The sequence below is a fragment of the Dermacentor silvarum genome, chromosome 9 (genome assembly GCF_013339745.2).
Source record: "Dermacentor silvarum isolate Dsil-2018 chromosome 9, BIME_Dsil_1.4, whole genome shotgun sequence".
Lineage (NCBI taxonomy): Eukaryota > Metazoa > Arthropoda > Arachnida > Ixodida > Ixodidae > Dermacentor > Dermacentor silvarum.
The window spans coordinates 146,884,620-146,908,103 of record NC_051162.1 but is presented as its reverse complement, the minus strand read 5'-3'; the positions used below and the strand labels follow the sequence as shown (position 1 = coordinate 146,908,103).

At 47.0% G+C, this 23,484-nt stretch overlaps 1 protein-coding gene across 4 annotated transcripts; it reads right to left on the bottom strand.

The window, feature by feature from the left end:
- Positions 1-342: 342 nt before the first annotated feature.
- LOC119464511 (uncharacterized) lies at positions 343-22,786 on the bottom strand. 4 transcript variants are annotated; one of them, XR_007463411.1, is made up of 4 exons: positions 22,114-22,786; positions 15,512-15,856; positions 6,069-6,664; positions 343-858 (listed from the first exon to the last, which is right to left on the bottom strand). XR_007463411.1 is itself a non-coding variant. In XM_049655972.1 (3 exons), exons 1-3 carry the CDS (start codon positions 22,471-22,473, stop codon positions 14,388-14,390), a joined length of 1,134 nt encoding a protein of 377 aa, XP_049511929.1. In that variant the 5' UTR covers positions 22,474-22,773; the 3' UTR covers positions 13,818-14,387. The 4 variants fall into 4 exon arrangements, 3 of the variants coding, with proteins under 3 accessions (XP_049511929.1, XP_037581444.2, XP_049511930.1); XM_049655972.1 differs by lacking the exons at positions 343-858; positions 6,069-6,664 and adding an exon at positions 13,818-14,816 and having other exon boundaries at positions 22,114-22,773; XM_037725516.2 differs by lacking the exons at positions 343-858; positions 6,069-6,664 and adding an exon at positions 13,820-14,816 and having other exon boundaries at positions 22,126-22,768.
- Between the last annotated feature and the right edge of the window lie 698 nt (positions 22,787-23,484).

Sequence of the window (23,484 nt, the reverse complement as noted above, 5' to 3'; positions counted from 1 at the left end):
TAAAATTGAAGCCATACTTTACAGGCTGTACAGCGCTCATTTGCGCTCTTTGAAGAGCCCTGTGCATGTGTAGAAACTACTTGTTTGCTCCTAATGCTCCATTTGCGCTTTTAATAAACAACGCTTCGTAACATACCATGCAGAAACTTGCTAACTTTAAGAATACTGGGATGGGAACATCGTTTTATATTACTTGTGATAACGGCTACTCATTATTAAAAAAACTATTCAAAAGGTATTCAATTCGCTTCTGGCACTATTCAAGCTGCTTCAACAAGACTGAATAGTCATAGCGATTTCCTTGGTAGAAGCATGCAGAATGTTGAGTAGCATTTCGGCCATGCGTATATGACAAAACAAAGCAGAGAGACAATGCAGACACTTTGTTAATTTTGGAGTGCAGAATGAAAGCTTCAAATGGCTGTTCATAACTACATACATATACACATCACCACTGGCCTCCAACATCCTTCAGCCTATTTCCATCTCAGTGGATATGAAATCAATACTGCTGGCTGAAAACTGTCTAGCTTTTTCATTACAACAGCCGTCTCTAATGTACCGGCTTTCCTTTTGGCCTGACACCCTGGCATTTTTTTTTCTTTTTGCGTTCATCGAACATGAAGTTGCTGAGGTGGAACTCTATGAGCTTCAAAGCCTGCCTCGGGAGTCCCGGTGGTTCAAGTTTCTCCATTCGCCGACTGCAGACGTCATCCATGGTGTTGCGACTAGCGGCGCTGCAGTTAGGGTTAATGTGAGTAGTGACGGTGGTCCATGTGAATGCACGTTGCTGGTTCCAGTTCCATATGCAATGCCATCCAGGTGTTGTAGCATTGGATTGTGTGGCCGTGTCGTATCCTGCCAGGGTGGAAGCAAATTCGTGCCCCCGTTACTAGAGTGTATGAAAATATGACTGTAATAGAAGGTGCTGCGCATCGTCCATCTATAGCATACACAACAATTTTCTGTTTTTTAAAGTGATTGTTGTATGGGAAAAAAAAAATAAAGATCTGAGGGCCATGCTGTAAGTGCTCATTCGCACTGGCGACTCGCAGAGGTCGTGGGACCAAGTTGATTACAAAGCGATCGGTTGCAGATGGTCACTTTAGCCAAAAAGCAACTGTTTTTGGTCAGTTGTGCACTGCTCAGTTTTTCAGTAACATGACTGCAGTCACAAATCTGCTTAAGCAATCAGCGGCATAGGAGCAGAACGTGTACATACTCTGACACTTATTTTGCTTGGTGATGGCAGTGTGAGCAGAGGTGGACAGCACCAATCGCGAGACGTTTCGGTTTGACGACAGGCGGGTCGTGCCAGCCGGTGTGAACATCAGTGGCCATATGAGTTGAACCTTGGTTGTCAGTTGTGGTCGCTCGTGCAACCTCTGTCAATTGCTGATGTTAATGTGCTCTGTCTAGCATTATGTTGATGCTTGAATGGTAAACAGTGAACATGGTTGGGACTTGAAAAAGGGATTAGAAAAGTATGGAAAGACATGGAGTGTAGAAAATTGATGAGCAATTTACATGCATTCAAGAAGCGCATAAAGCACACGTTGAAGGGCTCAGTGCCCTTCTCTTGCTTCATGCCACCATTGTACAACTACAGGCAAGGCACAGAATTTCGTTACACTTGCTTGCATGCACAGACCCTGTCTCATAGTCCCCGTGGACATTGGTTTTTATCCCCTTGAAAATTCAACCATAAGTAGTAACAAAAAAGTTGCGCAGATCCTACGCACTGTGGGAATTGATGTTATGCAAAGCATTTTGCAGGTACTTGGCTATCCAGCACTGCTTGTGGGACCGCAAAGCGATACCAGGTGGACCAAGTGTTTTTGTAAATCGAGTACCTAGTGTGTGTGGGTCATGAGTATACGTGTCTGATGAGAGCAGCACGATGAAGACCACATTGAAGTAGATCGTATGGTGGCACATGTCACTATTTCTACGCCGGCCGTTTGATGCGAGCTTCATCATCATCATCATCAGCCTTTATTTATGTCTACTGCAGGACGTAGGCCTCCCCCTGTGATCTCCAATTACCCCTGTCATGCGCTAGCTGATTCCAACTTGCGCCTGCAAATTTTCTAACTTCATCGCCCCACATTGTTTTCTGCCGTTCTCGACCGCCCTTCCCTTCTCTTGGTATTCATTATGTAACTCTAATAGTCCGCCGGCTATCTGTCCTGCCCAGCTTCATTTTTTCCACCTAATGTCAACTAGAATATCGGCTATCCCTGTTTGTTCTCTGATCCATGCCGCTCTCTTCCCGTCTCTTAATGTTAGGCCTAACATTTTTCGTTCCATCACTCTGTGCGGTCTTTAACTTGTTCTCGAGCTCCTTTTTAATCTCCAAGTTTCTGCCCCATATGTTAGCACCGGTAGAATGCAATGATTGTACACTTTTCTTTTCAACGACAGTGGTAAGCTCCCAGTCAAGATTTGGCAATGCCTGCCGTATGCACTGCAACCCAATTTTATTCTTCTCTAAATTTCTTTCTCATGATCAGGGTCCCCTCTGAGCAATTGACCTAGATAAAGGCACTCTTTTACAGACTATAGAGGCTGACTGGCGATCCTGACTTCTTGTTCTCTTGCCAGGCTATTAAAATTATAGGGTTTTACATGCCAAAACCACAATCCGATTATGAGGCACGCCATAGTGGGGGACTCCAGAAATTTGGACCACCTGGGGTTCTTTAACGTGCACCTAAATCTAAGTACACAGGTGTTTTCGCATTTCGCCCCCATCGAAATGCGGCCGCCATGGCCGGGATTCAATCCCGCAACCTCGTGCTCGGCAGCCCAACACCATAGCCACTGAGCAACCACGACGGGTTCTTGCCAGGCTATTGAACATTATGTTTGTCTTCTGCATATTTATCTTCAACCCCACTCTTACACTTTCTGGGTTAAGGCCCTCAATCATTTGCTGTAATTTGTTCCCATTGTTGCTGAATAGGGCAATGTCATCTGCAAACTGATCGTTGCTGATATATTCGCCGTTCATCCTCACTCCTAAGCCTTCCCAGTCTAAGGGCTTGAATACTTCTTCTAAGCATGCAGTGAATAGCATTGGAGAGATTGTGTCTCTTTGCCTGACCCTTTTCTTGATAGGTATCTTTCTACTTTTCTTGTGCAGAACCAAAGTTGCTGTGCAATCCTTGCAGATATTTGCCAAGATATTGACGTATGCCTCCTGTACTCCTTGATTATGCAATGCCTCTATGACTGCTGGTATCTCTACCGAATCAAATGCTTTTTCATAATCTATGAAAGCCATATAGAGAGGTTGATTGTACTCTGCAGATTTGTCTATTACCTGATTGATGACATGGATATGATCCATCGTAGAATATCCCTTCCTGAAGCCAGCCTGTTCTTTTGGTAGACTGAAGTCGAGTGTTGCCCTGATTTTATTGGAAATTATCTTGGTGAATATTTTATACAATACTGAATGCAAGCTAATGGGTCTATAATTCTTCAATTCTTTAACGTCTCCCTTCTTATGGATGAGTATAATGTTGGCGTTCTTCTAGCTTTCTAGTACACTTGAAGTCGTGAGGCATTGCGTATAAAGGGCCGCAAGCTTTTCAAGCATGATATCTCCTCCATTTTTGATTAAGTCGACTGTTATTCCACCTTCTCCATCAGCTTTTCTCCTGGTCATGTCTTTCAAGGCCCTTCTAACTTCATCACTATTTATAGAAGGTGCCCCTGTATCCTGTTCATCATTACTTCTAGTGAAAGTAGCTTGGCTGCTCTGGGACTGTACGGGTCAGTATAGAATTCTTCTGCTGCTTTTACTATGTTATCGAAATTGCTGATAATATTACCCTGCTTATCTTTCAGTGAGTACGTTTTGCCTCACCCTATGCCAAGTTTGTTCTCACTGATTTCATGCTGCGTCCATATTTTACTGCTTCCTCAATCTTTTCCACATTATAATTTCGGATAACCCTTACTTTCTTCTTGTTGATCAGTTTCGACAGTTGAGTGAATTCTGTCTGATCGCTCGAGTTTGACACTTTCATGTTTTGCCGTTTCATTATTAGGTCCTTTGTTACATCGGAGAGCTTGCAATGTGTGTGCATTTTTCTTTATCTTTCTGTCTCCCCTTACCCCTTCCCCAGTGCAGGGTAGCACACTGGATATCTACCTTCCGGTTAACCTCCCTGCCTTTCCCATCTCATTTATCCCTCTCTCTCTCTTACCTACTGGTTGCCTTGATGCCTTACCTTCCACTTCAATTGCTGCTTCTGAGATCAGCCTAGTTACAATTTCATTCATGACCTCTATGCTGTCTTCATCTTCCTGTTGTAAAGCTACATATTTGTTTGCGAGCACCAGCCTGAATAGGTCTGCTTTTACCCTTAAAGCGTCTAGGTTGGCCTGTTTCTTCTTGACTAATTTTATTCTTTCTCTCTTCAAATTGAGAGAAATCCTAGACCTCACTAACCTATGGTCACTGCACTTTACCCTTCCTAACACTTCTACATCCTGCGCTATGCTGGGATTGGCAGAGAGTATGAAATCTATTTCATTCCTTGTTTCTCCATTAGGGCTTTTCCAGGTCCGCTTCCTGTTGCTGCGCTTCCTGAAGGTTTTCATTATTCGGAGCCTATTCCTTTCCACGAATTCTACCAACATCTCTCCTCTAGTGTTCCTAGAACCGATGCCGTAGTTGCCAATTGCTTGCTCACCAGCCTGCTTTTTCCCCACTTTTGCATTGAAGTTGCCCATGACTACAGTATACTGAGTTTGCAGCTTTCTCATTGCTAATGCAACATCTTTATAAAACTGTTCTATTTCTTCATCATCGTGACTGGAGGTTGGGCCGTAGGCTTGTACTACCTTCAGTCTATACCTCCTATTCACCTTTATTACGACGACTCCTATCCTCTCATTAATGCTGTAGAATTCATCAATGCTGCCTGCTATGTCCTTATGGACTAGAAATCCTACTCCGAATTCTCTCTTATCTGGAAGACCTCTGTAGCAGAGGACGTGGCCGTTAGCACTGTATAAGGCTCACCAGTTCTAACCTCATTAAGGCCAATAATATCCCAGGCAATACCTGATGATTCTTCAAATAGCCCTGCTGAGCTAGTCTCACTCGATAGGGTGCGCGTGTTGAACGTTGATGCGAGCTTACGACATGACAATTATTGGTTTCTACATAGGTTGTGGACGAGCATAAGCAAGAAAAACACGGAATGTGACGTCATCAGCAACTACGTGTTATGCACTCGTACACACCTATGGCTATGTTATGTGGTGTATGTTAAAATGACGGTGGCATTTGGGGGGGGGGGCACTCTGGTGAAGAAACCTTAAGACATGATTAACTTTGGCAATCACGAAATCGGTACGTCGCACACTTTCTACGTAGCGTGCTATGAGGAAAGAGGGCTGATCCCAGAAATTATGCAGTCTAACATGGTGCCTCAGAACGCAAGCTGTCGAAGGAAAGAAGACTAGGAAGTGGCACGGCGCGCACATGCCGAGTGCTTCAAAGTGCTGGCTGGCTTTGGAACGAGAGAAGTATGCCTGGGGGGTGATTGTGGCCTGTTCACTCTGCTTCCACTTGCTTCGCAGAATCGGTTGGCCATCTTCACAACTTCCGAATATACTATTTTGGTCTGCACACAGCATAGGCACATCGTCTGCATATGTTAGTAGGTGCACTTAATTGTCGAGAAACCTAAAGCCATTAATTGCAGTACTCTGCAATGCACTCAAACACAAATATTAAAAAAAAGCTGCTGAAAGAGGGCAGCCTTGGTGTATTGAGTGTTGAACCTCAATCCTTTCTCCAACTTTCTTATTCACAAGCAGTTATGTCGAACAGTCCTGGTACGCCATGGTTAATGCCTCTCTGAACGCAGAAGCAACATTCATATTATATAAAATGCACAGTAAAATGTGATGGGGTACTACATCAAAAGCTTTTTCAAAGCACTCTGCTTTCGCTTGTGACTCGTGTTTTGACAAGAACCAGTACATTCAGCGTCACGTCGCTGATTGCGGTTAATTGTGGCTGGAAAGCAGCTGCTTTAACCTACCGAGCAATGGATGAAGCCATGGTTTCCCACCATCCACGGGATCGGTGAGTGTTGGTAGACTGTGTAGTTGTAGGCTGCTCGCTGCTGTTCGACGACCGGGTGCTGATTTATCTCTACATGCGTGTGAATCTTCAAGTCTTCCAGCTTACGTTCCAAGCCGTCCCAGCCAAACTTGTCAGCAGGTATCGTATAGGATGAACCTTGCCGATGGTCCTTCCACATAAGCGGAGGACCAGCCATGAAGGTCGTGGCTTGCACAGAGGACGAAAATGGTGGGGAGCACCGGAAGAGATTGTGCGATCCTACGCCGGTTGACATGTGCTTTTCGTCTCGTCGTTGCAATGCCGAAGTACGACCTTGACCTCGTCGTGCTTGCCCGATGTATTCTTTGGATGATCGCGTGCCGATCTTGAGTCTTTCGATCTGGCCCGAGATACTGTTGAATTCGGGGAGGAACTCTTGCAAGTCGATCTTTCTGGTTTTTTCGCGCCTGGTTGCGTTTGCGGCACAATGGCGGACGATGCTGGTCCCGCCAAGAATTGGTGCGGTGGAGGCCCTCTCGAACGCTCGCGGGTCCTAGTGCTATGTTTAGGGCCCTGCAGTGGACAGAAGCACGCCACGACTGATATGAAGAGCACAAGGTAGACATGCACTGGTGTATCATTGCTGAGGTTTCTGCACAAAATAAAATTATTTCAGCTTAATTTTCCCATCTTGTCGCGATCTTGCACAGGGCCGCAATGCAAAAGCGCTCTTGCATCGACATTTCGGTGCGCGGTAAAGGATCCTGGATGGTTAAATTGGTTATGATGCCCTCCACTGAGTATGGATCGAGGAGCAAAAACAGAGCAAGTTTGTAAAGACGATTGATTGGCTGATTGATTATTGGGCGTTTCAGTGCAATGAAAATCGCATCATGTTAAACAGCCTTTACCGGCACTTTGAGATTTACGGCTTTCCTCGTGGATACAGAAATTTGCTCATACGCCACTGTTGTATCGCTAACCTTCAAAGACAGGGCTTCAGCCCCAGAACGTCAGCAAGAGTGAGTATCGCTCGTTAGACAGTGACAAAAGGAGTTTCGCACGCAGTATTTACACACCACTACTCTAATTCTGGCATGGACACCTACGTACGCTCTATTGCCAACGTGTCAAGAATAAGTGAATGGGTGTACACTTCAATACATGCGTACTATATACGCACAATATAAATGAAGGACTACACCGATCTTGCGCGAATGGTCGAAGCTTAATGTTTCGTGACGGTCCACAAGAGTAAGCGAGTTACTAGCAATAATACATTTTTGCTAAATAGTATTACAATGTACAGAACATCTGTAACGTTTCAAGCATTGTGCGCAGCAAGAAGAAATCTATCGGAACTGAGCACACCCGCAAGCGATCAGGCAGAAAATAATCAGATAGTCACCGCACCGAGGAATTTTACTGAGTCGGAAACGTGACAAGCCGCTGCTTCAAAATATTTGCCAAATAAAGGACGAAGAGCAAAACACACTAATCCTGATTCAGTTGATGAGCAGAAAGTTTGGATAGCTTGAAATACATATTTATGGTAGTCCCGATTTTAAAATAAGCACAATATACGCTGCTCGCGCCGTTTGGACATAGCTTAATCAGCTCCGTAAGCGCTTTTGCATCTGTGAAGCTGTGGCCAAAGCCTCGTGTCGCCCACCCAGTCACCGTCTATGATACCTCCCAAAACAGAGGTTTGCCAAGCCGTACAGGTGTCGTACACATTCATTGCAAAACCTGGAGGCAACGGAGGCAGTTGAGGCAAGCGATGGACGCGTCACCACGTGATCAAACATGGCAGAGCCCACGGGATCGCCGCGAAAAGGGTCAGTAACTGTAAACCGAATTGAGAGATGCAAGGGTTACCATGCTGGACATGTCAAATTCCATCATATTGTCAAATTCGGCATATTGTCAGCTGTGATTGGCTCACAAGGCTGCTAAGCCATCCCTGAATGGCTCAAACCGCCAACATAGTGGAATCTGACAGCGTTCAGAATAGAACACACGGAGCAAGCAGTTTCCTGCCTCCATCCACAGTAGTGCTGTGATTGGGTGTACGTGTTGTGGCATGGAACAAAAGTGCATAATGAGGAGGCAGGAAGCTTCGCTTTTATTAAAAAAAAAAATGGTGCTGGACGAGTTCTACATAGTAACACACACACAAAAAAAAAAAAAAAACTTTGCAGATGTATGCCAAACCGAGCCCGGCCGCGGCGGATGCATTCCGATAAGGCGGAATGCAAAAACGGCCGTGTATCGTGCATTGGGTGCGTGTTAAAGGACCCCAGGGGGTCAAAGTTTGTCCGGAGTTCCCCGCTACGGCGTGCCTCAGAATTGGAGCGTGGTTTTAGCACGTAAAATTCCGGAATTTAGCATCCTTAAGTCCTAGGGATGTGCTTTGTCACTGCCCGAATTCTATCGGAGACCTCGCAAGCGCTTCGCTATATGTCAGGCGCCATTCACTACATATGAGCTCAGCACTTCTATGCAGTCTCCGCCTATAACCGGCGCACGTTCCTGTATTGTGTACCTGCGTGCTGTACGACGGCTGCTCGATGTCCTTTTCTGAATGGATATGTGGATTTTTTGCTGGCACTTGGAGGGTTAAGAGGTTACATACATAGCCCGATCCCAAGTATACACCAAACCCGTATGAAGTTAGCTATGAAGATCGACTTTGTGTTCGATTCAAAGCACTCGGGAGATGACAGAACAGGCGCCTGTACTGTCTTCCCGTTTCACGTCTCTTCTCTTTTCATTCAACTTTACTTTCGCGGAATGTCAGTGTTAAAACTGGAGAGGTAATGTGGTGTTTAACTTCCGCACTGAATACAATGCAGGTGGCAGGGACGGTATGCATATTTGGAGACGTGCTGTCTTCCGAGCAAGTTTCAGCAGTTTTCTTCTTCTTGAACATCAAATTGAAGCATCTAACGTCGGGCGCTTTAATTACCGGCGTTAGTTAAATCGAAAATTATGTTTGTACGCAACTCGTTCAAAATATATATGGTGGTTACTAGTAAGTGTCGAAAGGGCTTACCAACATGTGGTGTTTCTGAGCATTTTCCGACATTACCCGACTTCCGCACGCGTGACAGACAGTCAAGAGCCGTTCGCCTTGTGATGAACGAAGCTTGGCACGTGACTTGGCGCTAGACTGATTGTGGACACGCGTGTTGCCTTGCGGTGGCGCTTGCATCCTGACGATCTTGGTTAGCACGGACGCCATGTCATCGCTTTCCTTGACGGTCACGCCCTGACTGAGTCTGGCGAACACGCTGGACTTGGTAGTGACAGGCCTCTTGTCTTTCGACGGCTGCGGCGCCGCAGGAATGTTTCCCTGTCCGAAGAACATGCCGTCGATGCGACGGACAGCCATTCCGTTGTTCAGATGGATGACGACGACAGAATTAACTGCGACAGGTCTTGTCTTCCGCAGGCGGTGGATCGAGCCTCGAGATTCTTAATGGGTGAGCGCGGGAACCATGTCGTCGCTCTTTGCGAGACTGATAGTCTGTGGATGGTGGCCACGTTCCAGGAGTGGTTCCGAGTGGTGCCCGGTGTGGTTCTGCCTACCTGTGGTAACCGTAACGGCAGTGATTGCTGACATCTACATACATACATACCCTGTGGTAACCGTAACGGCAGTGATTGCTGACTACATACATACATACATACATACTACATACATACATACATACAAAGATGCACACATACATACATACAAGGATACGTACATACATACATACATTCATACATACATACAGCAGTATAACATTTATGAGATACGGGAAGCTTACTACTAAATGACTGTTTTTTTAACAGCAAAGCTGTTTAAGCCAGCAGTAATTTGTGGTCCGTATCAAGAAACTGCCGCGCCGTAACCATGGCAACCAGGAGGGCGGCGCGGCGCATGCGCACGTGGTCTCCTCCTCGTTAGCTGCCTCCATTCCCGACCCCCGCCTCTCTTCTCTCCGCGGCGCGCGGAGCCAGGAGAAAAAAAAGTGAAAGCTTGCACTAGGGCGGGCAGAATTCGAGAGACAGCGGAACTGGCCGATTGATATCGAGCGGCTAGCCTCTAACGCGTTAGGCGTCGGCAAGCAACAGCGTTCTTGGCACTGTTCCAACCATGGTTAGCCTGCTTGCGTTTGTGGCATGCCAGGAACGCTGTCGCTCGTAGGCGCCAACGCGTCCAGCGCTAGTCACGCGAAATGTCGCGAAAGGGAAGGTACCTCCGAAAATAATCGCTCGAGGATACCTTCCTACATGCGTAGTTAAATTAAACCAAGTTAAGATCTAGCAGCAACCAATACCGAGCAGTAGCAGCCAGTAAGACCTGAGGATAGACAGTTTCGCTATGCCTAAGCTTTGCGCGACCGAGTGAAAACTTGCCCGTTTTTTGGCCGGCATTCTGTTAAAATCTGCCTTTAATCGCCTTTAATCCACAGCCATAGTGAGTAGCGCTCGCCGGTATCCAGTCTACTTGAGACAGGGACAGTCATGTGCAGATACAATGCATATCGCATAACATTTAAGCTTTAGAAAAAGAAAGTCTGATCTCAAGAGTTAAGGAAGGAACCTGCGCCTAAAAAAGGAACAGGAAATATCCACAAGGGTGTCACTCGCAACCGCTGTGTTGCTTCAGGAAGTTATACCGCAACTTTGGATCGTATTTTATTAATATAAATTTTCCGATATTTGTGAATTTCATAAAGTTGTTGTGGGCCTTAATCAGAATTTTATGCGCATCAGTCGCTGTAATGGGGCTTCTCACTTTTAGGTGGAACACATTTTCATAGCCTGATCAGCGGCTGCCTAGTGAGGGCATTTCTTCGTTTTACGTGCATTTAAGTATGCACGGTGCGCGAACTTTGGACGCGCCTTGAACATTGTTTTCCGCAGTTGTTTTTGTGAATGCGAGTTGTATTTTCTCGTCATGCTGTAAATGTTTCCTGTGTCCGTGTGCAACCGCGTTATCCTCTGGCACCTCACTCCGATGATCAGACGCTTTTCGGATCATAACAAGGGGATAATCAAACATCTCGCTTAAAGAGTTACACTATTACAGACGTAGTCGTGACCCGCGCAATCCACTCAATGACAAATCCTAGATTATATTAGGAATGCAATCAATCAATCAATCAATCAATCAATCAGACTGTTTTTCTCTATATAGAATGCAGAAAGAATGTTCGGTGAAAAAAAGGAGCCCGCCGTGGTTGCTTAGTGGCTTGGCGTTGCGCTAGGGACGTATTCTGAAACGTTCCACTTCGGCGATATTTCGCTTTTTGCTTGCAGGCGCGCGCTGATTGGCTGTTTTAGCAAAATTGGATGAGCTGATTGGCTGGTTGAGCCCGACGTCATTCAATTTTGCTCAACCAGCCAATCAGCGTGCGTCTGAAAGCGAAAAGCGAAATATCGCCGAAGTGGGACGTATTCTGCTAGCTAAGCACGAGGTCGCACCATAAAATCCCGGCCTCTGCGGCCGCATTTCGATGCGGGCGAAATGCAAAAACTCCCGTGTGCCGTGCATTCGGTGCACGGTAAAGAACTCCAGGTCATTAAAATTATTCCGGGTTCTCCACTACGGCGTGCCTCATAATCAGTAGGACGTTCTGGCGGGCTAGTTGGTTCCTAGCTTTTAGACGTTTATAAACTGCGCAAAAAAAAAAAAAAAAACGAAGACACAAGAACGAAAACACACACGGCACCACGAGCGCAGTTGGCAGTCTGCGCTCGTGGTGTCGTGTTTTCTTTCTTGTGTCTTCGTTTTTTTTTGCGCAGTTTATAGACGTCTAAAATCTCATAATCAGGTCGTGATTTTTACACATAGAACCCCATATTTTAATTTTTATTGCGATAGCAATTATATGGAAACTCTAGGCGAAATTGCGCCGTCGCCTTGAAGTTCCGTATAAAGTCCACGGGCGATAAAATCGTCGCCGCGCGCCATACGCTGTATGTGCGAGTGAAAGCATGCGACGGTGAGCCGGCAATCGCGGCTCGCGCAGACAAAGGCGGGAAGCGGGAAGGAAGCGCAGTCTTCCAGTGGCGCGCAACGCTCCGGAGGGAAGGTAGGAAGGTGGAGCGGCCGCGCCTTACTGCGGACGCGCGCTCCCGCCGGGCCGGAAGGCGTCGGGAGCGCGCGTTTAGTTTATACGGCCGATAAGTGTATACGGCCGATAAAACTGCTACCCTTACTTTGCATAGCTATCCACTAATTTGCTATCGAAATCGTTGCTTCGGCTTTCGGGCGAAAGTGGGACTTTTTTTTTTTTTGGTGAAAAATGAAAGAATTATTGCGAACAGTTGCCACGTTCATAGCCCTTTTAAAAGAACCTCGTAACGGTGGTTACCTGCGGCCATTTATAACGAAAACACTATAAATCCTATCGTGCTGCAGTCTTAGAACACGTGAACGTGCAATTACGGTAAACAGTCAAACAACGCAATGATGAGGTCTAATAAATATAAACATCCACTATGGTGACAATGCAGTACAGCAACAGGAGAAATACATGAATATAGTGAAACATGAAGTGCATCAAATAGACAGTCATACTGAATATAGAGCTGAGCTACATGCATATACATAAAATATACAATACTTACCCACGAATCAAGTTGAATAGCCCCGATGCGCCTGTCAAGGACGTACTGGGATGCTGGATTAAACTGTCACAGCGCACTTCGGCGCTTCACAAACATAACTGCGAATGCCGCAGAAGTGTTTTGGTTTCGTCCATCCGCGGTGCCGAAAATTTAAGAGGACCGCGGACGCGGAGTTGCCATCTTTCTTTTCTTCATAGCCTTGTGCTTCCTAGCTGCTGTTCTTATTGTTATTGCTCGGTTATATAATTATCTCATAACCACTATAGAGGATCGATCATGAATCGGGTGAGCTATTCAATATGACGATCGCAAATAAATTTCTCCGACATAAAAATATAAGCGATGCGGAAAGGCGATGCCTGGTAAGCACGCGTGCGGATCAAGATTTTATGATGGGGTTCATGACGGCCCTCAACTATGGCCGGGGAGAGGCCAATTACGGGGATAGGCCAAAAATTTGGAGGGAAGCATAAAACCAAGAAATAAGACTATAAGGAAAACGAACAAGTCCTAATAGAGAAAACAGAAAGCAAGAAAGACGTCTCGAGCTAGAAATTGTGATAGTTGTCATTGTTATTCTTTCGAACCACGGCTCAAACCCACTATGGGCGAATGAGTCTAGAATGACGTAGTAGGTGGTTTCAGGCAAGTGGAGTCAAGATAACTTAATACAGAGCCTTGCTGTACTTACCTGCACGCGTTATGTAGCGGTTTTATCTACGCTACAATCAGTGTTGTTTTCCCGGCAACGGGCCCGTGTACATGTGTTTACGGCAAGCAAGTCTTTCAGCAGCTTTATTGCTTTCTTTTTCCGGCAATCATTGACGTTTTAGGGAATTTAGTCGCACAACAGCCATTCATTCTTGGAAAGCTTGTTTGCAACCAGGCTGTAAAATATCTGGCGAGGCTATTCGTGCAGTTCTACAGCGTGAGGTGTTATGGGCTCATTCGAATTGCCGTTTCGGTTGTCGATGGTGTCCGCCGTCGCCGGTGTCCGTTGCATGCGCATGAGCAGGTTCCATATAGCCAAATTTGTTTTATCTGTAATTCATATCACTGAAAATGTTTAACACGACAACAAATAAACGTATATCCGGAAGAGACAACGCAAGACTGAGGACAGGCTAGATCATGACACGGCGTTATTAAAGTACTTTATTAAGAGCAGGTGCAAATCGAGATGGCCACTGGAAAAAAAAAACTAAAAAAAAGAAAAGAAAGAGCGTTAGGCACGCAGATGCACACAGGCGCGTGTGCGAGCATTAAATATACTTAAGATTACATTACAGGATCATTGACCTGTTTATAAGACAACGTACTCTGTTGATAAAAGACAAGAAAAAATTAGCAAGAGCAAGCACTTTATTCTTGCTTGGCAGAACTTCAAACGTTCCTTTAGATTTCTTTCTCAAGGCAGCAGTAACTGGATATATAGCTGGATAGATTTTGAAAACGAGACTGTTCTTCTGACTAGGAGTTTAAACACGAGGTCCGTGAAATCAGGCGTTGGGACACCGTCTCCATGAAGACGTGCTTACTAGCAGAGCCGCGTCCACACAAGCCACGGGGACTGCCATCGTCTGTCGAGGCACTCAACACCATTAACCTTCATCACTAGTCGGCGAAAAGTATCTTTTCTATGCACAGATTAATCCCACTTCCGGTGTGTCTACTGCAGTGGATTAGGGCTGTCGGTGTCTTTATGCTCATCTCCAGTGTCAGCTGTTGGCATTTCGGCACGCCATGGGTTCATTTGCATGTCTTCGAGCTTGCGCACCACCGGTTCCAAGACGTTAGCGGCGTCTGCGTGTAGCTGTTCATACTTCGGTACAACGTGACATCCTTTCGTGCACTGTTGATCGATCGTCAAGTCTACCAGCTTCGACATCACGGGTTCCAAGGTGTCGTCCCAGTCGTTGTGAAGGACGTCGTTTTGTGCCTGTGCAGTGGATGGTCTCCAGCAGCGGCAAGCGTCGGAAAGTGCTGGTTGATCGGAAACATCCCAGAGCTGATCCTGTCCCGACGATTTCGTGGTGATCGCCGACTTGGGAGCAATGGGGCTCTGGTCATCCTGCAGCCCTCGTTGAGTTCTCTTTCCCTGCCATATGCAAAGCAAAAAAAAAAAAAAAAAGGCAGCTTTGGGAGCACGAAGAGCGCGCACCCTCTACTCGCCCCCCTGCACACTCTCACACGCGCCTCCGTCCCCCACTACCCCACCCCATGAGCGATGGGAGACCTTATACGGTCCAGCCCCGCCCTGTCGATCCAGCTCGCGCTGGCGGCTAGGGGCCAGGAGCTCCTGGCCGTATATGGGTCTCGAAACCAGGGAACCACCCCGTCCGACGTTGGAGAAGACGCCGTCATTTGAGCTATCTCTCTCTCTCTCTCTCTCACACACACACACACACACACACGCACACACGCACACACACACACACGCACACACGCACGCACGCACACACGCACGCACGCACGCACGCACGCACACACACACACACACACACACACACACACACACACACACACACACACACACACACACACACACACACACACACACACACACACACACACACACACACACACACACACACACACACACACACACACACACACACACACACAACGCGCGCGCGCGGCCGCGCGACGTGCACACTAACATTACAGCTAAGCGCCCTTAAGAAAGAAATCACCGTGGCAACTGTCCACGCCGTGCGTGACAAAGTGGCATATAATGTGCGACAGAAGTGCTGGCGCCTTCGATGAAACCTACCAGAACCAGTAGAAACCTACCAGAAGTTTGCTGGCACTTTGCGCAGCCAGCAGTGTTGTCAGTCTTGACATCCTTGGCGTCGGGTCTCCGAAGTAGTCGCCCGCCTCTCGCTCTCGAATGACCAGATGTTCCTCCTCTGTCTCCTGATGATCCATCTTTTCCTCGTGACAGACTGTTCCTTCTGCAAAGGCGTTTCCTGCGTTCTCAAAAGGCAGTTCTTGCGACTTCTGGCGTTCAGGTTGACTTCGCCGCGGTGTGCGGTCACCCAGACCGTCTCGATTGAGGAGCTGGTATTGCGGGGCCTCCATCAAGTCCTTGTTCGCTTGGTTTTCTTGGTAGCAGGAGTTTCGCTCCACAAGATTCCGCTGCGAAATGGAAAACAAACGAGGCAGTTTGTTGAAACTGTTCGACAAAATACGGTTATAATCCATAATTAATTTCAACGCTACCCCGCGCTAAGCAACAGACTGGCTTGGTTTTTTGTTGTTGAACAATGGAGCCTTTTGCCCTCGCGTCTAATTTATCGTATGAATAAACTTATCAAATTAATCAATCGCGGCGCATTAAATTGTACGGGTGTCGCTAAAATCTAGCGGCACCTGGACAGTGACACTATGGGACTATTACTGATGATATACATTGAACTCTCTTTTCTCGACAGTGTTCCAAAAATGATGAAATAGGGGCTAAGTCACACAGCCTTAAAAGACCTTCTTGCGATGGAAATTATCTGCCAGAAGGCAGATAATTGCCGGGCTAAGTCTACGCTAATCCACACAAATTCTGAAGCCCGAAGAACGAAGCTACAATTTATCTACTGTCAATCATTCACATCTTGGCTTACCCGCCACACTTAGAGCGCAGGAAAGACATCTATAGCACCACACCTCCTTCAGTAGTCAGTGAAACGCCAAAAACGTAGGGACAAGTGCTCCTGAAAGGGAACATGTGTGCATGCGCCAGCGATTCACCTTTAAGTAGGGAGCTGTAGCCACGTCAAGAAGCAGGAACGGCGACAACCCGGCGACAACTTTCTGCGCAGTGCAGCGAAAGCTACAGAGCCAAAGCACACATTTTATACTGCGCTTCTGCATGTAGTCCACGAATGTAAACAACTGGAAGCTACGTAGCGTGAAAGAAATCGTACCAATTATTGAATTTATTTGTTCAAGGTTTATTTCATAACAAATAGAAAGCTTGCTGAGGAAAAAGATTTCCGCTATTTGCTGTTTTAGTTTTGGCTTTCCGGTGTCCATGTCTGGTTTTTCTGGTCCTGTAAAACTCCAGCAAAAAGTCGGCACTACTTGGCGTAGTAACACAAGAGCAGAAGCTTCGAATGTGCGAGCGCGTGCGCGCAGCTTTGGCTGTGTTGTCGTCGGATATACTTTATTTTTCATCCCGAGCGCACGCGCTCGCTCCGCTCGCTCTGCTCTGTCGCGCTTCGTCGTCGTCGGCGCGCCACTGCAGAACCCTCGGTCGAAAGCCCAGCGTGCCTGTTTTCGTACTGATGCAGCTGGATTCCGACAATCGGAGGAGGGGAGGGTGAGGCGGATATTACACCACCGACCATGGCAGCTTGGACGAAGATGGGCTTCAGCCTGTCTGTTGATACGTTCTCGTCTGTGGCACCAGCACGAATTGTGATATGTTCATCCCGCCTGTCAATCACGAAGTGTGGACCGGTGTACGGTGGTTGGAGTGACTTGCGAACTGCGTCTGTCCGAGAGAAAACATGAGTGCCAGTTTGCAGGTACTTGAAGAGGAATGGGTTTTGCGTTGACTTGTACCGCAGGGCCACCGATCAGGGTAGCCTTGAAAAAGCCATGCAACCGCTTCAGATAAGATGGAGTATCTAGCTGGCCGAGCTTGCTCTTAGGGCCGCTGCGAGATGCCGAGGTTGCTCTTGGGGCCGCTGCGAGATGCCGAGGTTGCTCTTGGGGCCGCTGCGAGATGAACCCAGCGGATATTCGAATGGAAGTTCCATAATATAGCTGTGCTGCAGCACACTGGAAGACTTTGAATACATGGCGTATACTGAGGCGGACAAGAGGTGAGGCGTAGATTCAGGGCTCGTATCACCACGGCCTATTAGAGCCGCTATTAGAGCCTGTGAAAACGCTCCACCACTCCATTCGGTTTTGGATGGTAGGCTGTCGTTCGCTGATGATGGATGCCTAGGAGACTTGACACATGGCGGAAGAATGCAGGTTCAAAGTGTGTGCCTCGGTCTGTAACCACTTTCTTAGGAACTCCTATTCGTGATACCTAGGTGGTTGACCAAGACTATCGATGGGTTTTACCGTAATATCGCTGATGGGTGTTGCCTCTAGCCGTCTGGTGAACCGGTAGACGCTTGTGAAGTGATAACAGTGTCTTAGCTTTGAAGGGAAGAAGTGGCCTGACGATGCTTAAGTGCACTTTTAGGAGAGGCTCACTTTATGGTCACATATTCTTCGCCGGAGTGAGAGCGGCGCAAAAGGTCTCAGGTGGATATGCTTGTACCAGACAGGGGGAGATCTTCAAAGCACAAACTAGAACATGTCGCGTGTAAGCGTAGCTGTTCTTTGTTACCGATCTGTGTTGATGCAAGCTGTTCTTGCATCACCGGTTAGCTTTCTTTTATTCGGCGCGACTCGGTGCATCTCCCGGGATGTTCATCGCGGCTTCGATTTACTCAACTTGTATTGAAAACTCGGGAAGGTACGCCAACTGCCTGGTCTCCCGTGGCGAGTACTTCATTTGTTGAGAGCTTAGTGCGTAGGCAAGTGGTTTATTGTAGGTGAACAGGGTGTAGCGAATCCCTTTTAGAAAGCTTGCCTAGAAGCCCCTAGGCAAGCTGCAAGGAGCTCTCGACCAAGAACAGTGTAGTGCGTCTCAGGGCCAGACAGTTTCCTAAAAAAATTTAAGGGGCTTCCAGGTGCCATCACTGAACCGCCAAAGAACTGCTCGTAACGACGACACCGGAATCGTCCACCATGAGTCTGGTGGGAGCATCGGGCTCCGGATGCATTAGGAGCGTCGATTAGGCTAGCTGAGCCTTTATGGACACGAAAGGCTTTTCTTCCGCATATGTTCGGGCTGGAAGTGATGCTACAGATTACGTGTTAGCCAGATGGTTTTCGAGTGGTTTAAGCGTTGTGACACATGAAGGGGTAACATGCTTGTAGAATTTTACTAAGCTGAAGAAACGTCGGAGTTATGGTACGGAGTTTGGACAAGGGCAATTTGCAATGCTGTCACTGCTTACAATATGGGCAAGAAACTCCAGAGATGACATGCCGAACTGGAACTTGTCAGAACTGATGACTAGACGATGTGCTTGAAGGTGATTGAAAAGAAGTTAAAGCAGTTCAAGACGAGCGTCTTGGGACGAGCTTTTTGGATGTCGTCAGAATAAGCTAACACGAGCGGCAGCTCACGAACGAGTGTCAGACCGAATGACATTCGTAGAAATTCGACTAATCTGGCAGAAGTCACAATGAAGGTCTTAGCAATGTCTGTCTCGGCCATAAGAGCCTTATAGGCATTTTCCTGGTCAATTTTGAAAAAAAAAAGACGCTTGCTCCGTCGAGATTCGCAGTAAAGTCATGAATATTTCGGACTGTGGCAGCGTTCAGGGCACGGTGATCTCGGCATGGGCGCCAATCACCGATCATTTTCGGTACCATGGGAAATAGCGAAGACCAAACACTACACGATGGGCGAGCGATACTAATCTCTAGAATGTGTTCGAACTTGTGTTTGGCTAAACGCAACACGAACAGCAGAGCGTATGCTTCTGTCATGGTGAACGGTCTGCGTCTGGCAGAGCCAGCCTCAGAAGTGTTTGAAACATACACAAGTGTGTGCAAGTGTGATGTACCTCTCTGCAGGACCCATACGTCGGACAATCAGCGCTTAATTAGCATAGTCACTCCCGTCCTGCTAGCGACTACGCACCGTCTAGCGACAGTACCGGCATGTGCTCGCGACTGTGAAAACCTGCTGCTAGGATATAACCGGTGTGACTGCTCGATGCCCATGTTTTTGGCCGTTCCGATAGCCAAGCTGTGCGAAAGGGAGCTGCAAGGCTAGTGAATTCATTTCACAGAAAGGGCAAACAGCACAAATAAAACACCGACAAAGTGATTAGAGAAGGATAGGTTTATGCTTACCTTTTACCCTCATTTATAAAGGAGGGTAATTTAAAGGCAGAAAACGGAACAGAATAAATCTAACTATAGTTTGATTTCTTCTGTTTTCTGCCTTTAGATTTCTTTTTATGATCACCTGACAAAAGGCACGTGTGCTTCCCGAACTTATGGCATCTTCGGCTGACGGCACTCGTGCCGTTTTCACTGCACGTACGTTTGGCTGGGGCGAACACGACACCAGTACCACCGCGGAGATCGACGGTGGAGCGCGGTGCTACCCCGTCGAGCAGCGCGCTCCAGCAGACGACGAAGAGCGGGCTGTTCACTTCCGGCGCCATTTTGTAGCAGGCGGTATTGACCGAAGCCGTTTATCTGTGCGTCTCGCATAAAACTACTTTTGCTGCTAGAATCCAGTAGCTCATCGGTCAGCGAAGACCACGCAATTGATCATATCTGTTTACCAGGAGCCCCGACGAGAGCAGTCATCCAAGGTGAACAATTTCACCGATGTAGCGGCGTCATACGATGATGAGGTACATGAAGCTGCAGCATCAGTTCCCGCGTGCGATGCTGTAACTTTCGTTTCCGTTGTTTCTCTTCAGTTTCGAAAACACTTCACGCTAACGCTAAGTCAGAGCACATGCAAGGTGCTGACAGCGCAGTTCGCAGGCTCGTTCCCGTACTCCAAGAATCATTCGAATGGCAAGAGTCATTCGATCGTCACTCCACATTTCAAGCATTTGTCACCAATAAAATGCTTGACCTTGTTCACGTCTGCAAATCACGGCGAGTGCTAGTGATAAGTGGCGTATGTTGACTTAATGTCGTCTGCTGAACTTCGAATTCGGCATGTATCTGGCAGAGGGCGCTACATGTCGCAAACTCCCGTTTGGTGGCTCACACGTTCGTCTGGCACGTAACGAAACGTAAAACTTGGGTGGTTTTCGGCGTCATTGCCGCTGCACTGCCATGGTGCCAGGGTGGCTCATCTGAAGGTACCATTACAGTTCGACACCATAAGCGAAGACAGTTCTTAGTCATCGCTCTGGTGTCTTCTCCTTGTAAGTACTTTTTTGTTCAATTTGGCACCTTCCGTGCGGGTGATCAAACTCTGAGTAGTTGAAAACGTCGCCAGACGATTCCAAAGAGAGGAGCGTAAATAGAGCGATATCAATAGCAAGTATGCGGTTCCTTTCCGGAGTGTCTTAAATGTTTGCCGCAAGGGCCATGTGAAGATCTCTCAAGCAGCAAAATTGCGACCTGCTAAACTTTCAGCCGTTTTACGCACATAGTATTGTGTTGCCATCGCTTTCCGCGCTAATTCAAATAAGGTATAAATAGACGATAAATAGACGTGCGTCTTCCCCTTAAATTGTAAATGAAAAGGGATGAAACTAAGTATATTGCGTTTACTGCTGCTTTGTTCTTGCTCAAATTTCGCAGCAAGATCACATTTTATGGTCCAGATGGTTCAATGTAACACCTGGTAGTGTTACCTGGTTTGTCAAGAAAAAAAAAAACTGCGAATTTGCCTTCGTCTGCGCTCCCCGCATCGATTAATATTTAACACATGACGGCCATATGTCACTTCCGGCGTCTGCAATACGACAGAGCATGGCTTTAGAAATCGGTTTGCATTATTCGCTCCGCCGTGCATCCGAGAGGCGTAGAGGAAGGCAAATTCGCGGTTCCTTTTTCTCTCTACAAAACAGGCACGTAACAGCATCAAGCGCTATACCTAACAATTCGAACCATAACATGCGATCTTTATGCGAAACTTGCGCATGCACAGAGCAGCGGTAAGCACGTAATCTTCTTTTCTACGATTTCATAAAGTTTCTCACTAAGACACCTAGAGGGTAATCTGGCGCCACCGTCTATGCGAGTTTCTTACAGGGCACTGTGGCGTCGTCGGGATGATGGGATTTGTGTCTGCGAGGCTTGCGTTGTACGAGGCTTTCGTCTAAACCATGTATATGGCTGCACAAATAACGCGTTTGTAAAATAAAATCTACATAAAAGCTTTTAATTCACCCATATTACATCTCTCAATAAAGTTTACTCACCTACAATGCAGAATCAAGCGAAGAAAAGCAAGAACAGACAACACATTGTTCCAATGTGAGCGATAATCTTGTCGTCTGTCCTCTAACTTTAGCGGCCAGCTCATACTTTTTACGTTTCATATAATTGTAGTACATCCAATAATAAGTCATCAAAATTAAAGAAAACATGGTTTTGTGTAATAATAAAGCTAAAACAACCTTTTACGTGCTGTTTCATCAGGAAATTAATCATTGTTACAGACGGAACGGTGCTAGCCAGATGCGTCTTCAAGGCGTCATGGCTCTCCAAGAACGATGCCAATCCGAAGTCACAATACACCGGTATTCCCAAGCACAGCGCATCAACGCCATATTTCCCTCTAGGTAATGTAGTGAGAAACTGTCTACGTACGATTTTAAGATGAAAAACGCACGTCTGCGTACTTCGTCGCTCACCGGCTCACGGGCGGCTAAAGCACTCGCGTCATCCGTTACTCCAGGAATCGGGGGTGCCGAGTTTCCGCATCCAGACTTCAGCTGCGTCTGCATGTAACCCCGATACGCGCTCGTGGATTGCCAGTCGGATTCCGATTCGTCCACTTGAGGCGCCGCGTTCTCGGTAGCGTTGTCAGCGCAATCCGCATCGGGAGAGATCTGTTCGCCGCCTGTCTGCGTCATGCCGTGACTCGGCACTGCCGCAGACGTGGCAGCCAATAATGAAGACGGGAGAGGCGGTGGCGCTACTGCTGTGTCATCTGCTTGTCCCGGTTGCACGGCAGCTTGTCGCTGTCCGAGAGCCTGCATGGCCTGCACATTTATACGCGTTTAGCATGATGACCGGTAACTGCCGCAAAAAAAGAGGAAAATTTTCTTCAAAATTTACAATCAACGGTGTTACTACTTAGCATTATGACGCGCCATAACCTGCACTGTGGGAGCAAGGAAATTACGCAGTGACGTGTACACCCGGCGACAAACGTTTACGGACGGCGGCATCTCAGAAAATGTTCAATTCCCGAGCAGCCTGTAGCAGTAGCCAGTAAAAATATATACTACAATGTTGCTAGCATATTCTAGTCGATGCCCGAAATGCAAATACCACGCGGCGTTGTGAGGCTGCGGAGATATTCAGATATAGGGATATATATATATATATATATATATATATATATATATATATATATATATATATATATATACTTTTTACGAAATAAAATTTATTCGCACCATGTTAAATAGCTTACGTCAGTTGCACGTATCTCGATTCTCCGTTTCAAACTTGTGGTATGATTTGTGAGCGCTATTCGAGGCACTGTCAAAACAACGCTGTATTATCATCAATGACTGGCTCACGTGGCGGCTGCGGCCTCTCTGATTGGCTCCGAATGCAAACAAGATGTGTTATGACATACAAAAACTGGCGCTTTACAGTTTATTTTGTCTTCCATAGATGACGCAACCACCAGAATCAGCGGTGCCCCCCCCCCCCCCCCCCCTCCCACCCAGCCTTTCGCCAATCACTCTGCGCGGATTCTGAGGGGCTGTGATGTTAAGGTGACAGCTGAACTTAGCTACCTATGAATTCATACTTAGAAACCTATATACGGCAGGCATTGCCAAATCCTGACTGGGAGCTTACCACTGTCGTTGAAAAGAAAAGTGTACAATCATTGCATTCTACCGGTGTTAACATATGGGGAGAAACTTGGAGGTTAACAAAGGAGCTCGAGAACAAGTTAAGGGCCGTACAAAGAGCGATGGAAGGAAAAATGTTATGCATAACTTTAAGAGACAGGAAGAGAGCGGTGTGGATCA

Coding starts and splice junctions, on each gene's coding strand:
- LOC119464511 (XM_049655972.1), bottom strand. CDS start 22,473: ATGCAGGCTCTCGGACAGCGACAAGCTGCCGTGCAACCGGGACAAGCA. Junction 15,857..22,113: donor GTGAGCCGGTGAGCGACGAA/GTACGCAGACGT, acceptor TCCATTTCGCAG/CGGAATCTTGTGGAGCGAAA. Junction 14,817..15,511: donor AAAGTGCCAGCAAACTTCTG/GTAGGTTTCTAC, acceptor TGCATATGGCAG/GGAAAGAGAACTCAACGAGG.